General features: G+C 42.3%; 6 protein-coding genes across 6 annotated transcripts; 4 read left to right on the plus strand and 2 right to left on the minus strand.

Moving 5' to 3' along the window:
• The first annotated feature begins 29 nt into the window (after nt 1–29).
• V1514DRAFT_296558 (uncharacterized protein) lies at nt 30–1,583 on the plus strand. The gene is made up of 3 exons (XM_066925440.1): nt 30–314; nt 373–642; nt 742–1,583. The coding sequence occupies exons 1-3, from the start codon at nt 272–274 to the stop codon at nt 1,470–1,472; spliced, it is 1,044 nt and encodes a 347-aa protein (XP_066782147.1). The 5' UTR covers nt 30–271; the 3' UTR covers nt 1,473–1,583.
• V1514DRAFT_334330 (mitochondrial 37S ribosomal protein uS5m) lies at nt 1,462–2,670 on the minus strand. Its single transcript, XM_066928202.1, has one exon. The coding sequence runs from the start codon at nt 2,630–2,632 to the stop codon at nt 1,580–1,582; it is 1,053 nt and encodes a 350-aa protein (XP_066782148.1). The 5' UTR covers nt 2,633–2,670; the 3' UTR covers nt 1,462–1,579.
• A 154-nt stretch (nt 2,671–2,824) lies between these two features.
• V1514DRAFT_334331 (S-adenosyl-L-methionine-dependent methyltransferase) lies at nt 2,825–4,787 on the plus strand. Its single transcript, XM_066928203.1, has 4 exons — nt 2,825–3,439; nt 3,498–4,350; nt 4,417–4,641; nt 4,697–4,787. The coding sequence occupies exons 1-4, from the start codon at nt 2,880–2,882 to the stop codon at nt 4,739–4,741; spliced, it is 1,683 nt and encodes a 560-aa protein (XP_066782149.1). The 5' UTR covers nt 2,825–2,879; the 3' UTR covers nt 4,742–4,787.
• Nucleotides 4,788–5,578: 791 nt separating this feature from the next.
• On the plus strand, nt 5,579–8,541 carry V1514DRAFT_283492 (uncharacterized protein; the record flags this gene model as incomplete). The annotated part of the gene is made up of 2 exons (XM_066925125.1): nt 5,579–6,425; nt 6,503–8,541. The coding sequence occupies 2 exons, from the start codon at nt 5,579–5,581 to the stop codon at nt 8,539–8,541; spliced, it is 2,886 nt and encodes a 961-aa protein (XP_066782150.1).
• Nucleotides 8,542–9,363: 822 nt separating this feature from the next.
• V1514DRAFT_334337 (uncharacterized protein) lies at nt 9,364–10,648 on the plus strand. Its single transcript, XM_066928204.1, has 5 exons — nt 9,364–9,563; nt 9,734–9,812; nt 9,879–9,905; nt 10,088–10,113; nt 10,181–10,648. Exons 1-5 carry the CDS (start codon nt 9,459–9,461, stop codon nt 10,232–10,234), a joined length of 291 nt encoding a protein of 96 aa, XP_066782151.1. The 5' UTR covers nt 9,364–9,458; the 3' UTR covers nt 10,235–10,648.
• Nucleotides 10,649–10,768: 120 nt separating this feature from the next.
• Nucleotides 10,769–14,888, minus strand: V1514DRAFT_334340 (uncharacterized protein). The gene is made up of 2 exons (XM_066928205.1): nt 12,750–14,888; nt 10,769–12,661 (listed from the first exon to the last, which is right to left on the minus strand). The coding sequence occupies exons 1-2, from the start codon at nt 14,808–14,810 to the stop codon at nt 10,787–10,789; spliced, it is 3,936 nt and encodes a 1,311-aa protein (XP_066782152.1). The 5' UTR covers nt 14,811–14,888; the 3' UTR covers nt 10,769–10,786.
• Between the last annotated feature and the right edge of the window lie 88 nt (nt 14,889–14,976).

Below are 14,976 nucleotides of genomic sequence, written 5' to 3' on the forward strand. Positions count from 1 at the left end.
CATGAATTTGTATTTTGTAGATAATTTGAGTTGATATATAATCTTACGATATTCACCTAACGCGTTTAAATTTTGACTTATAGATTGTATTCTTTTGGCTTATAATCGAATCATTACGGATTTCAACTTTGTGACTTGCAGGTTTTTAAATACACTTACTGTGAACTTCGACTTTGACTTTTATTGGCAATCACGACTACTTTGACTTCAACTTTTGAAAACAAGAAAGGGATAAAACAACTCTTAAGAAAAACAAGCAAAATACACACAAATGGCTGACAATGCTGCAGTGGCTTCTTTGCTTGCTGCCTTGAGTATGTGAAATTGCTGAGACTCCCTATCTGACACTGGACACTTACGATCGTAATTTAGCCCAGCGTGCTCAAAAGCAACCATCGAACGATATTCCTACTGCTCAAAATTCATCTTCATACTTACATTTATCTCCTCCTGCTCAACAGGCTGCGCCTCAATACTCCAACCAGCCCACAAATGCCACAGCTGCTGCGATTGCCGCTGTTGCTGCAGCTTTCCAGCCCCCTGTTTCATCGACTCATCAAAACCTAACTGCGCCTTTTGATGTTGCTAACATAAAGCCGGATCGCACTGGATATATCTCAATCGGACCCAATGAAAAAAGACGTGAGCTGCCACTTCCATCAATAGCTATGCACTTTGTTCGAAAAAAAAAAAAAACCGAAAAAAAACGAAAAAAAAACTAATGATTAACTCTTAATTTAGCGTATGATGATAAATACAATGAAGATTTTAGAGGTAGAGACCGTGACCGACGAGGAAGAGGGGAAGATGATCGCAAGCGACGGCGGTCACAAAGTCCTCCAAGACTTCAGGACCATCAACGATGGGGCCCGTGCAGTCCCAGGCGAGACTATTCACCGGGTGGATCACGCACTGATTCGATTGTGGTGAAAACTCCGTTTGTGGGTTTAATTATTGGTCGCGGAGGTGAGAACTTGAAAATGATCGAACACCATAGTGGTGCGCGAGTGCAATTTATTACGAATGGCAAGGAAGGTCCAGAACGAGTTTGCAATATAACAGGGCGAGCAGATCAAGTTTCATATGCGAAGGACATGGTCATTCGCATGATTGATGATGCCGTACTTGATGATCGAGGAAAGCCATTACAGAACGGCATCGGAGAAGCGGTCAAGGAGAAGCAGCGAGCTGCGTGGACAGCGGAACCCGATGCAAAATCACTGCAAATAATGGTACCAGAACGAACGGTAGGGTTTATAATTGGACGAGGTGGAGAGACAGTTAGAGACATTCAGGACCAATCACGGTGTCATGTCAGTGTTTCACCCGAGTCCCAGTCAGTAATGGGGTTAAGACCGATCAATTTAAATGGATCACCCGAGTCCACCGCAATCGCAAAAAAACTCATTGATGATATTGTTGAATCAGATAAGACAAGAGAGACAGCAAAAACTGTAATTAGCTATGATTAGTGTTTTATTTTCTTGAAAAAAAAAACAAATGGGTCGTGATAAAATAACATGAATAGTAACAAAACAGAACTTATATTTAATATGTACAATCAAGTATTATTTTTCTTTTAATGACCAAAGTATGCATTCTTGACATCAACAATCTTCTTTCCTCTAGCGCGAGCAATGTCTTCCGGAAGTTGTTGGTTTTGTAACATGTTAATAGCGCATTTGACTATACTGACTGTATTTGCTGAACCACGGACCTTGGCTGAAATGTCAGAAATGCCCGCCAACCGGCAGACTTCATAAATGGCAGGATGAGCTCGAATTCCGAATCCTGGCGGACGCGATCTCATCTCGATGGAGACGCCATGGAACTTGCCCTTGATGTCTCCGTAAATGGTTCGGTTCTCACGTCTGGGAATGAAAACAGCGTTCTTCATGGCCTTAAACCGAGCTTTAACATGAGCCTGATTAACGTCGGCAAGCTTTCCCTCGGCACAGCCCAACATGCCGTTCTTGTCGCCAGCAACGTGAAACACAAACTCGCGATAGATTTTTCCCAGCCTACTGACTCTGGCAACATGTGACGTAAACAAACTCTTACTCTGAAAAAGATTGACATATTTAATTGATAATCCCTTGTCATCGGACACTCGTTTGTTAACAGTTGCACTGTCCAACTCGGCTGATGGCACCTCCTTAACTTCGCGCTTTGGTATGCCCTGTCGGTCAGTGAACGCGACGTCGTCCCATTCCTTGGTCGTAAAATCAAGTAGCTCATCTCTCTGGGAAAAATCATCAGCATAAGAGACCGGGAAGTTTGACGTCGGCCGCTTTCTTTTCTCCCATAAGTTTACGGTCACGGCGTTCTCGGAGGCAAGAATTGATTTAATTAATCGCGGCGAGTAATACTGCTTAAGCTTCTCAACATGATCATATCGTGCCTTGGATACAGCGTAATCAAAATCCAAATCACTATACTGAACGTTCACTGCTGGCTTTTGTTGCTGTGTTTGTTCGGATTCGGATTCGGCAACAGATGGAAGTGAATGTGGTGTGGTTGAAGTCGTGGAAGTCGTGTCTGTTGAGTATGATGCCCATCCGTTGCTTCTAAGACATCGGGCAAAATTTCTGCCATGTACCGGCAGTATGCTGCCAAACACCTTGGATGACATCTAATGAACCTATTTGACAATGCCTTGTTGGGCTGTTGTTACCTTGAACGAGACGATTTCACGAAAAAATTCAATTCTCGGGGGAGCCCAATGCCAAAAACGCCGCAACAATAACAGCTTATCTACGCAAACTAATTTGGCATATTACTATATTTACAGGGGTAAGAAGAAATAATTGAAATGTCGAAAAAAAATAAATCAAAAAAAAAAATGTGCCATATAGACTTACAACCACAAAAGCGCATGAATGATAACTAGGCCTTATATTCTAAAAAAGAATATTAGTAGCAGTGTAAATTCATTTTTTAGATTTACTTCAGCTTTCACACAAGTTCGAGGTACTGCAGTATATCGATTAAGGAACAGTACGACCATGACAGAACTGCAACCACCGGTACAGGCCAGCAGCAGCAATAACAACGATGAGACTGTGAATAAACGAGCAAGATCAAGCTCTCCTCCCAGCAAGCAACCTTCCAAGTTTAGTAGGAAAAATCACAAAAAGAAAGGCAAACGCAAGGTTGATATTTTATCTGTAGAAGGTTGCTTGATTCATGACATTATCGATTTTAAGACTTCGCTTGGTCAACCACTCTCTGTCAATAAATCAGACGATGGATCGTCATTTGTGCTTGATTTGATTTCGGCTACGGAATATCGTGAAGTTGAAGTCGAGATTGCAAAATTAAGTTCTATTGGTGACGGTATTGGACTTTACAAAGAATCGAATGGAGAAGAACATGTGGTTGTGGTGCCGTTTACTGTACCTGGCGATCGGGTCAAGGCAAAGCTTTATTCGCAACTCCCGTGCGTAGTTATGAAATAGCATGCAAAAAGTTGATCCTAACATTTGTTGTTTTTATAGATTTTTCTCATATGCAGACCTGCTGGAAGTTTTAAAAGCCGGCGACGCGCGCGACGATTCGTTAATTCGATGCAAATATTTTGCCAAATGCGCTGGTTGCCAGTTTCAAATGTTGCCGTATGCTGACCAACTATCTCACAAGCGCGAAGTGATTGCTCGAGCCTATAAGCATTTTGCAACCTTGGCACCTGGCATTTTGCCTGAGATTGGTGAAACGATTGCATCCCCTTTGGAATATGAGTATCGAACCAAACTGACTCCGCATTTTGACGTTCCACGCAGGAAGCCGGTTCCGGAAGACGTACCTATTGGATTTAACATCAAGGGACGACAAACCGTGTTAGACATTGAAGAATGTCCCATTGGCACTGCAGTTTTAAACGAAACGTTGACAAAAGAACGAAAAACGATTAAAGAAACTTTTGGTACATATAAAAGAGGAGCGACCTTATTACTAAGAGAGAGCACGCGAGTTGATACGGAAACGCATGAGCAATTCAAGACAGCTGTGACTAACGCCAAACAGACCGTTACAGAATACGTAAACGGACTTAAGTTTGAATACCCAGCCAATGAGTTTTTCCAATGCAACAACTCGGTCTTGCCTAGAGTCACGCAATACGTGAACGATCAACTTCAATTGCCAGCCACCCCAGAGGGCAAGGGACCTCGTTTCCTTGTCGACGCATATTGCGGTTCTGGCTTGTTTAGCATTACTTGCAACAAAAGTGTGGAAAAAGTGATTGGGGTTGAGATTGCGGCCAAGAGCGTGGAATACGCGTCAACAAATGCGAAGAATAACAATCTTACAAACACTGAGTTTGTACTAGGCGACGCTTCAGTAATTTTTAAGGTAAGCTAATCGAGTCGAGAAAAATTGATTTTTTTTTTAAATATACTGATAAACAAATTTTATTAGAAAATCACTACTCCGGCGGATGATACGTCAATTATTCTTGACCCGCCTCGGAAAGGATGTGGTGATAATTTTATGAGCCAATTACTGGATTTCCGACCGCGTCGGATTGTTTACGTGTCATGTAACGTGCATACGCAGGCTAAGGACATATCATACTTCATAAACGACCCTAGAGGTTCAAAATATATTATCAACAGCGTTCGGGGATTCGATTTTTTCCCTCAGGTAAGTTCATAGGTCTGATGTTTTGTTTTGGCACCTACTGACACATGTAATATAGACTCATCATGTTGAAAGCGTAGCAGTATTGACTAGACAAGACTAGTTATTGTATATTATGTATCATAATAATAATAATTGTTTACTTACCTTTTTTTGTGGATTTCTGTAGTAGGATGTGGAGACGGGCTTTAGGGTTTTTTTTTGAATGACGGGGTGCGCGGCCTGTTAATTGGGGACGCGCAATAGTATATAACAACCGTCATTTTTTTGTTTAAACTGTTTTTGATCCGCAATTGGGGAGTTTTATTTTTGTTTGTTCCCTCTCTGGTTCAATCTCCAGGTTTGGGGGATTGTGGTTTTTTTATTTTTTGGTCGGCTTGTGCTGAGTGAGAAGTGGCCGAGGAAACCGCTTGCGCGACCTGCCATCTGGAAACCCGACCCGGCCCGGTGCAGCTCTGGCGGAGCAGGCTTTTGGTCCTGAGCAATTACTTTTTTATTTTTCTTTCTGATTTTGAGGGGTGACATTTGCAAAAATTGAATGTCGTGGGATGAATTACATGCCACGAGCAATGCTCTGGTCGATGACGACGACCCTGGTGAATTTGATGGAGTACACGGCACGGATCAGGCAGGGAAACCCAAGTTTAGTTCTTTGCCAGATGATCAGCATAATGATAGTTATTATAATGATGAGAATGAAGAGCTAGTATTAGAAGGAGTACAAGCTGGTGGTATTCCGACCATGTCCTTTTTTGATGACAACGAGGAAAGCGAATTAGGAGCTAATGTGTGGGCATCAGCGCCGACATTGAATGAACCGATAGCAATACCTTCTCCTCCACCGTTGGCAGCAACGGCAAATGATGATGTTGATAAAGAATATGATGAATTTGCACGGGCCCAATCGCCAATTCGATCTTCGGTTTCCAGTCCTACAGCTATGCCTCCACGAACAGGCGTGTCACCGCCAGCTAGTCCAAATATTGAAAAAGCCAGTACCAAGGTTTTGACTCCGTCGAACGATCAGGATATACATCAGCACGTTACAAACATTAATCCAACATCTGAAGTCAATGAACTCGAGAAACATTTCTTTCCTGATCATGAAGTGCAAGAGTCTTTACAACAGAACGCCAGTCGGGCTCAACCTTCTGAATGGTCTTATCAGCAAATGGCGTCACCTACAATCAAGCAGGAAGAGTTGGCTGCTTCTAATGATACAACGTTTGGTACAAATTTGACTCATGACAACAATGAGACGACGAAAATAACGGCCACGGGGATAGAGAACAAGGAAGTTCAGGTTAACGCTGATGATGAGTGGCAGGAAATGCCAGTGTTTGCTACGCATGACATTTATGATGATGATGGGAAGATTATTGCACATGAAGAAATTCCTTCCGAAGACGAGCAAGAAGAGGATGAACGTCGCGGTGGTGCGACTAAAGGTTATACCCGCGTGACCCTTGATGAGGAAGATGCTGAAAACGGAGAATTTATTGACGAACGGACAAAATATTTATTTCATGATGACGATCCAACTGATACGGATGTACGAAATCCGTTAAACCAGATGCGCACAACCAAGGATCTCTTGACAGAAACGCAAAGGATTGCATATGTTGGACTATGCAAGTTGGTCATGGTTGACATGGCAACAGACTTGGCTCGCAAGCGAGGGTCGACTAAGATTGCCCGCAGCATGAGTGCCGCCTACGGATCAATGGCCATGTGGGCCCAGAAAATGACCATGAGGTTGTATGCACATATGGATATTTCCCAAGAAGGTAAGATAAGATGAATCATGGTGGGGAGGGGGCAGGAAAAAAATTGCATGGATTTTTGCTAATAGTGAACCTCACAGAGCAATTGATGATTGAACAGCTATCGTCACACGGCGTGGAAGCCATGGATTTAACCCCCACATTAATGCAAAACGCACGAGTAAGGAATCCGATGCAGCAACAGATGAAATCCGCTGATGAAATCTCAATTGCGTCTTCCTCGGCATCGACATTAGTACAACCAGAAGCACCTCTTCCAGAATACTCTGCCGAAAATAATAGCATTCAAGAAGTGAAATCGCCGGCAGCGATTGAGGATGCCAAAACGTTAGATATTGATATTCGCTGGACTGCGTTATGCGACTTGTTTCTGGTATTGGTTGCCGATTCCGTGTACGATGCGCGGTCACGCACGCTTCTTGAAAGGGTTGGTCAAGCATTGCAAGTCGATTGGCTTGATATTTCCAAGTTTGAAAAACGCGTGACCGATGCGCTTGATATTGAAGAAGGTGGTCAACAGAATTGGAAAGAGGATGAAATTATTGAGCATCGACGAAAAAAATCGTTAAAGAAAAAATACGTGTACATGGGGTTGGCCACGATCGGTGGTGGCCTGGTGATTGGCCTGTCTGCTGGCTTGTTGGCTCCCGTGATTGGTGCCGGATTGGCAGCCGGATTTACCACGATCGGCATTGCAGGCACGAGTGGGTTTTTGGCTGGTGCTGGCGGGGCCGCGATCGTGACCACGACCGGAGTTGCGGTTGGTGCCAGGATCGGCAGCAAGGGCATGGCCCGGCGCATGGGTCATGTTCGCACGTTTGAATTTCGGCCGTTGCATAATAACGAGCGAGTAAATTTGATTGTCACCGTATCCGGTTGGCTTTCGAGCAAAGAAGATGACGTGCGCGTGCCGTTTTCGACCGTGGATCCAATCATGGGCGACCTGTACTCGTTGCTTTGGGAGCCGGATATGTTGACTTCGATGGGCCAGACGATTAACATTTTGGCCACGGAAGTATTAACACAATCGATCCAGCAAGTATTAGGGTCGACCGTACTGGTTGCGTTAATGTCGAGCTTGCAATGGCCATTAATTTTGACCAAGCTGGGTTACCTGCTAGATAATCCGTGGTCGGTTTCGCTAGATCGAGCATGGTCCGCGGGCCTGATTTTGGCTGACACGTTAATGCAACGCAACTTGGGCGTCAGGCCAGTAACCCTGGTCGGATTTTCATTAGGCGCGCGGGTAATTTTTTCCTGCCTGGTCGAATTGGCCAAGCGGCAGGCGTTCGGATTGGTTCAAAACGTGATCTTGTTTGGCACGCCGTTGGTCGTGCACCGAAACCAGTTCGTGTTGGCATCATCCATGGTTAGCGGCCGGTTCGTGAATGCGTATTCTCGCAAGGATTGGATTTTGGGATACCTTTTCCGTGCCACCAGTGGCGGGCTCGGCCGCGTGGCTGGATTGGCACCGGTGGATGAGATTTATGGCATCGACAATATGGATTGCACTGAAATCGTGGATGGTCATATGGGATACCGTGAGGCCATGCCGCGCTTATTAAAAAAATTAGGGTGGGAAGTAATTTCGGAAGAGTTTACCGAGATTGAAGATCCGGACCCGGATCGGCAACGGGAACGACAACGAGAATTAATTGTCGAATTTGAAAAAGCGCGCAAGCAGATGGAACAAGAACAGGCAAGGTTAAACAAGCAAAAAAAGAAAAAGAAAGGAATTTTTTCGTTTATGAAGTCCAGAAAGAAAGAATGGTGGGAAATGTATGATGATGATGATGATCACCACAAAAACAATCCGAACGACAACAACAATGGCAGTGGTTATAACAATGACCCAATGTCGCCATCATCTACAGCTGCTGCTGTGGCAAGTTTGCCAAAAAATTCATCAGACCATGAGCACCATAACAGCGTGAAAACTGGCGTTGCATCGTCTTCAGCAGGACCTACACCGACACCGACACCTGGCCGGAGCAGGGCAGAAAGTACGGCGTCAACAGCAACGTCGTCCACGGCAGATGATTATGAGGGCACGATATTCGATGTTGACGCGATCAGACGGGAACTAGCTAACAATTCATCGTCATTATCACTAAAGTGAAAGAAAAAAAAAAATATAATTTATTGAACAAAATAATAAATAAATCAATAAATATGTACACCAGGAACTAATTTGGGTATTCTCCAAAAGACCAAAACATACAAAAAAAATGTTTAAAAATCAAACCTATAAATTTTATTCAAAAAATGGTTAGCCAACTTTGAATTAAAAACAGATCAAATCATGTACCATGCATACATGGCAAGGCTTTCAAAAAAAAAATAAAATAAAATAAAAATTTCTCAGAGTCCCGATTTATGATCAGACACCATAATCTTGCTTATATGTAATAATCCAAGAACAACGGCATCACCCGGCACTTCCTATATACAAAAAAAATAATGGGTATTGTTCATCATGAAATTTTATTTTTTTCCTCTCTTTTTTTTTTTTTTTTTCTGTTTGCCATTGTATTGCACAAAACGCAAAGCCCCAAGCATTGTACATGAATATATATAAACAAAAGAAAATTGTTACTTACAGGATATGACAGTCGAAATTGTCCAACGTGTTGTTGACGTATATTTACCACTGAAAAATGTTAAGAAAAAAGAAAAAAAAGTTTGAGCACCGAGTCAAATTTATAGAATTACAAAAATTTCTGGCAACAAGGGTTTTGTACGAATCGTATTTACATAAGTGCTTATGTGCAAGAGTTGAACCAAACGGGCCAATCACAATTCAGCAAGTGCCGTGCTCTGGCGTGACACCCCGGAGTTTCATTACGTCAGCAATGACTTATCGTGAGAGCGACGAATCGTGCGTGACCTTTTTGCTTCTTCTGTTTTGGCACGCCGTTTTCGACTTTCACCATCACCATCCCACAACCGTCAGCTTTCAGTGTAAGATCATTGTGAACACGTATCACGCAATCAACTTTGATTACTAACGGAAATTCACAATAATAATATTAAAGAATGCGTTCAGTTTTATCTTCTTCAATTCGTCGTTCGACCGGGCTTTCGGCCGGTGCGATCAGGGCTTTCGGTAACGTTCGCTCGTCCGCCTTCGTGAGATATGCCGTAAGTAATTTTTTTAATTATGTATACATTATTTCTTTAAATGATTTTATGCAACTCTACCTTGTTGATTTGCTTGAAAGGTGAAAAGAATTGATGTTTTTTTTGTTTGGTCGTGAGAAATGGGCAACTAATGCAATTTTTGTTATTTAATATATATATTTATATATTAGTCCACGCAGAACAACGCTGAGACTCCAACCAAGAAGTTAAGAGGTCTTAAGGACGTGCCAGCTGAATTGTACCCATTATGTAAGTATTAACTGGTTTTGGTTTGATTTTTTAAAAAAAAAAATAATATTAATCAATCTTTTGTAGTTATTACTGTCGCTCTTGGTCTTACCGGTAAGTTTTTCTTAAAAAAAAATGCGGTCGACAAAATAAGTAAATGAATTTAATCATTTTGGCATCAATTTGTCATATTGTATTTTCTTTTTTGTTTTTCTTTTTTTTTCGATTCAAAAAATATTTTGACCACGAAACGATAAAGTATAACGATATAACTAATTTTTTATTTTGTTAAATAGCTGCTGGTATTGCCATTTTCAGAAAGGTAAGAAAAAAAAAGACATTATTTTTTTAAAAAAACAAAAACAATGGACTAACGTTGATATCAAAAGTTTGTTTACGATCCCGCTGTGAAGGTTAACCGATTAGGTAACAATAAGGATTAAATAAAATTTCTATTTTTGAAAGAAGAAAAGACATCAAAACAAAACAGAAATTCGGATCAAACAATACAGAAAAAAAAAGGATTGGAGAATGGATAATGGATAATCAAATTGAAAGTTGACTAAAAAAAAAAAAATAAATAAGAAGAAACGTGAAAAGAAATATGGGGTAATACATGTCAGCACCAGTATGATCAGTTTAAATTTCACATGTATTTTTTGGTCATTTTTTTTTTGCTTTTCTAATTTTTCGTTTTGCCTTTTATTTTTATTTTTTTTGTTTTGAACAATAAATTCTACATCAATTATTTGATCACGTTTCTTGGCCAAACAGGTTTATTAAATACATAACGTTTTGATGAATTCAAATCCGGATGTAAGCTAATCAAATTATTATTATGAATATGAAAAAAAAAAAAAAAAAAAAAGATAAACTCCTCAAGTGAACAAAAAATAAAAAACAACCCACTCACAAACAAACAAAAAAATTTGATGCAACTTTTATAAATTTATTTTTTTTTTCTTTTTCTTTTTAATCGTTCCTTCCCACTTTTTTTATGATTCCGAATTTGAATCAATAATGATATCTTCAACTTGATCATCCTCATCATTATCAACATCATCATCATCATCATTATTATTATCTTGTTGTTGATGCTCATTCCCAACACCATGCAAATGATTTATTAATTTAATCTCCACCACGTTGTTTTCCAGATTATCATGGCCGCTATCATTATCGGAGTAATCATCTTGATCATCAGAATTTTTTTGAGATTTGTTGACCTCTGCCGGCACGACATCCGTGTTTGTATTCGTGGCCGCGTTCATGATTTGTGCCAACCGGGCACCACCCAGTGGCACGTCGGTACTCGTCCTGCGTCGGTAAAAAAGCATGTACGCGGCAGGCGTGACCACGTCCTGTGCTTGCTCCACTGGCCGCACGGATGAATCATCAAAATAATACCATTTGTCATCCACAAAATTCTTGACGTGAGCAGTGTAATGCCCGCCGCCGAGACCGCCGTAATGATTATCCACCGCAAACAGGTCATACACTAATCCTCCGTGGCCTTTTTCTTTGTCGTCGTTGTCGTCGTCGTCGTCGTCACCACTGACCTGTTGCTGCTCAGGGTCGCCCACCCAACGGGAAAGATCTAATCCGGTCACGGGGAAATCAATCTTGGCATCAATCTTATCCCTTCGTGACGTACTTGAAAACCGTTTTAAATGTACCGTAAAAATATCTGGAACTTTCCAAATCTCAAAAGTCTTCACCGCTTGTTGATGCTTCTGACACCGAGGGCAATACCACAAATCTTCTTCACCCAAAACTTCAGATTTGGAAAACAAGTTTAAGCAATCTTCTAACGTTATGTTTTCGTCCATGTCGTTCAACTTGTTGTGTCGCGAGCCGTGATGACGGCCGCGCGATTTGCGTCGCGAACCAGCAATCTCAGGGTTTGCAATCTTGGCAAAATTTTCAAACACGGGCCTGCCGCGCATGAAATCAACATGACCATCCGTCTCATTCTTGCCATCGTTCTGGTCTTCGTTATCGTCATTCGTGGCACCGAAACAGGCATCGTACCCGTTTTCTTCAGTCCATTCTGCAATCAAGGAGTCACCAATAAATAAATACGGGATCGGTTGATTAGCATCTTGTTCGTTCGAGCCATCAGATTGTTCGTCATCTGAACTTGTCCATGGCGGTGATGGGATCGTGACCGGGTTGTCAAACAAATAAGGCAACCCTTCGTCGTCGTCGTCATCAACCACAGCATTATCATTACCATGATCAACGTCATTATTATCAACCAGATCCAATGTCTCCTTGGATTCTTCAGTCATTTCAACGTCTTCATCATCCTTAAGCTTTTGTTGACGTTGCGCAATTCTCGATTGCCGGTTTCGCTCAGCTTCGTCATGTCGTTCCCGTAGACCGACCAGCTTGCCCAACCCGGACCATTGTGCTGGAATCTCACGCAAGCCTCTGTTCTGTCCGACCTTGAGCTCGAAAATTTCCGGCAAGCTGTTATTAATCACACTGTCGTCGTCGTTGCTGTCGTCGTCATCGTTATTATTTTCAACGCCGGTTCCCCACGCTTGCAGTGCCTTGCTTGTAGACATGTGCTTGTACTTCTTAACAACCTTGGCATAAACCACGTCGAAATCATTAACTTCATCCTTAGTGGCAAACGTGACTAGAAACGGGTAGGCAAAATATTTATTGCCGGGCCTTAAAACTGACACGACCGGCACGACCACAACATCATCATGCCTTGCCGTTGCTGTTGTTGGTGACTGGGGGACCTCGTCAAGTTCGTACACGAACGCGTCTTCATCGTTATCAAGCTTGTCGGAAATTAATTCATTGTCATAATTATGAACAGCGTAAATTCGATGCTGATATATCGACGTCGAAACCAACTAAAAGCAAAAAAAAAAAAAAAAGAAATAGATTAATTCACTGAAATAATAATAGTGATGATAATAAAAATAGCTCAACCAAACCTACCGAATTAACATCAACATTAACCAGTCGTGCAATGTATGCCTTGTATTCCTTCACTGACGCATTGGCGTTGAGTTCAACATCAATCAACACGGGCACTCCGTTTGCTGGTACAAAAGTAACAGTTCTTGACCAGGTATTATAAATTGGTAATGGTAACGTTAAATCCATGTAAGGGTCGAACGTGATGCTAACCTTGCCACATTGAGGGCAAACCAATGTAGATTTATACATGCCGGCAAACAAATCTTGAATAATGGAATCGTTCCGTTGCTTATGCAATTGCCAACATTTATTGGCTAACTCAACGACCGCAGCCTTATCATGAACCTTATCATCAGGTAATTCAGGTTTTTCTGAATATGGCTTGTTAAAAATTCGGTTTAAATCCTCATGTAAGCCATCAAGTAAGAAAGCTAACAATTCTTGAGAATCTTGTTGGCCATATCCAGAAAACATGGGTCCATACCTGCCAATAATGGATCTGAATTCTCGAGGAGTGTAATATGAAGATGATTGTGATGATGCCGGATGAGATGTTAACGTGACATTATTAGGTCCAAAAATGGTGTGCACGAGTTGCGCATAAGCGGATGCCACTTTACCATCCATGCCGAGTGGGTTTGAAGGGTTTAATTCAGATCTGTACGCGTCAGCCAAGAAATACCGGGTTAATTCTTCCACGTGAGTAATGCATTGCAAGGCCGAATTCATGTAACAAGTATTTCCCAAATTCGATAACCCGGTCGTGCCTCTGGTTCTTGTCGGGCCATTTTCAATCGTGTGATGATTACGACGAGGGATTGGCGGCAGAGGTCCACGATGGCGCATCGTTGTTGTTGTTGTTGAACTCAAGAATCCGGACCGGCGATCAGTATACCATTCATCAGAAAATGGTGATTTTTCCTCGACCGCGAGCACGGCATCTGCTGCCAGTCCGGCATCTGCCAAAGAATCTGAGCTTGCCGCATCTAGCACGCGCTTGATGGCAATGGTTTTAAACCCATCCAAATCAATCTTCAACTTGCGATCCAACGGCACGCCTTCCAAAATCCATACGCGCACTTGTGACTGCGGTTTGATGTCGGACACGTCCTTGATCGCGGTCACGAGCTCGCCTACGGTGGACTGCCGGGATAACGACACCTGCGGCACATATGATTCCGTGCCGGCCAAGTTATGAATGCGAAAATTTGGCGGGTATAGCTCGACAATAACATTGCTATGCGTGGCACCTGCCGGTGCAGTGTCGACCGCCGTGCGTTCAATAACATGTAGCTGTTGAGATGTCGCATCGATGTCGTTGTCGTCGTTAAGGACGGAGGCAGGTGAGTGCCATGCAAGAAGTAATTCCCATGCTGATTCGGGTACGACTTCAAATTGAACAACGTCCGGAGCTAATAATTTACCACTGGCATCAACAATGTCAGAATTATCAATCGGGCCGATTGCAAAATGATCATCCACAGCAGGGTTTAAAAACTTGTCGAACCAAGCGGACGAGATCGCGTACCAGGTTGAGCCGGGCACGATGGGTTGATCCAAAAGTGTTTTGATTTTTAAAATTTGTTCCTGCCTGGACGGAACGACCACGTTAAAATCACTGCTGTCGCTGTGATCGTCATCGCCAAGGCCGGCCGGAGGTGCATGATTAGTGATTGATGCCCAGCTTTCGGTCGAAACCGAGTCAACGTCGTCATGATCGAGAATAGACGCATCGGGCACAGTCGCGATGGAGGACCTCGCCAGGTCATTTGTTTGTGGCACAATCTCGTGATTTGCGGCATCATGATGATGATGATGATGATGATGATTATGATGGTGATGATCCGAAAACGCGCCGCTGGTTCTGGCCACGCCGTCTTCAAACACACGCACTTTTGGTGATCCGCCGCCACTGTCGTCCCCATCATTATCGTCATCCGATATCAATCGCTTATTTGAAGATGCAGAAATGATTGACGATGTTGTTGTTGTTGTTGTTGTGGTTGTTGACAAAGATGACCGCATGACGTTGTCGTGATCAAAATCTTTATCGAACGATGTACTTGATGACGAAGCCATGAAATAAAACGTCAGCGATATTGATAGAAATGAAATATGCAGCAGAAATAAACGAAAGAAAAAAAAAAAAAAAAAAAAGATTGAAATCACACAAAAAACTCCATTAACAGGGACCTATTAATCCCGTTCTTTTTATTTTTTTATTTTTTTTGTTTTGTTTTGCTAT

Source organism: Lipomyces japonicus (genome assembly GCF_038497905.1).
Source record: "Lipomyces japonicus strain CBS 7319 unplaced genomic scaffold V1514scaffold_33, whole genome shotgun sequence".
NCBI classification, from domain to species: domain Eukaryota; kingdom Fungi; phylum Ascomycota; class Lipomycetes; order Lipomycetales; family Lipomycetaceae; genus Lipomyces; species Lipomyces japonicus.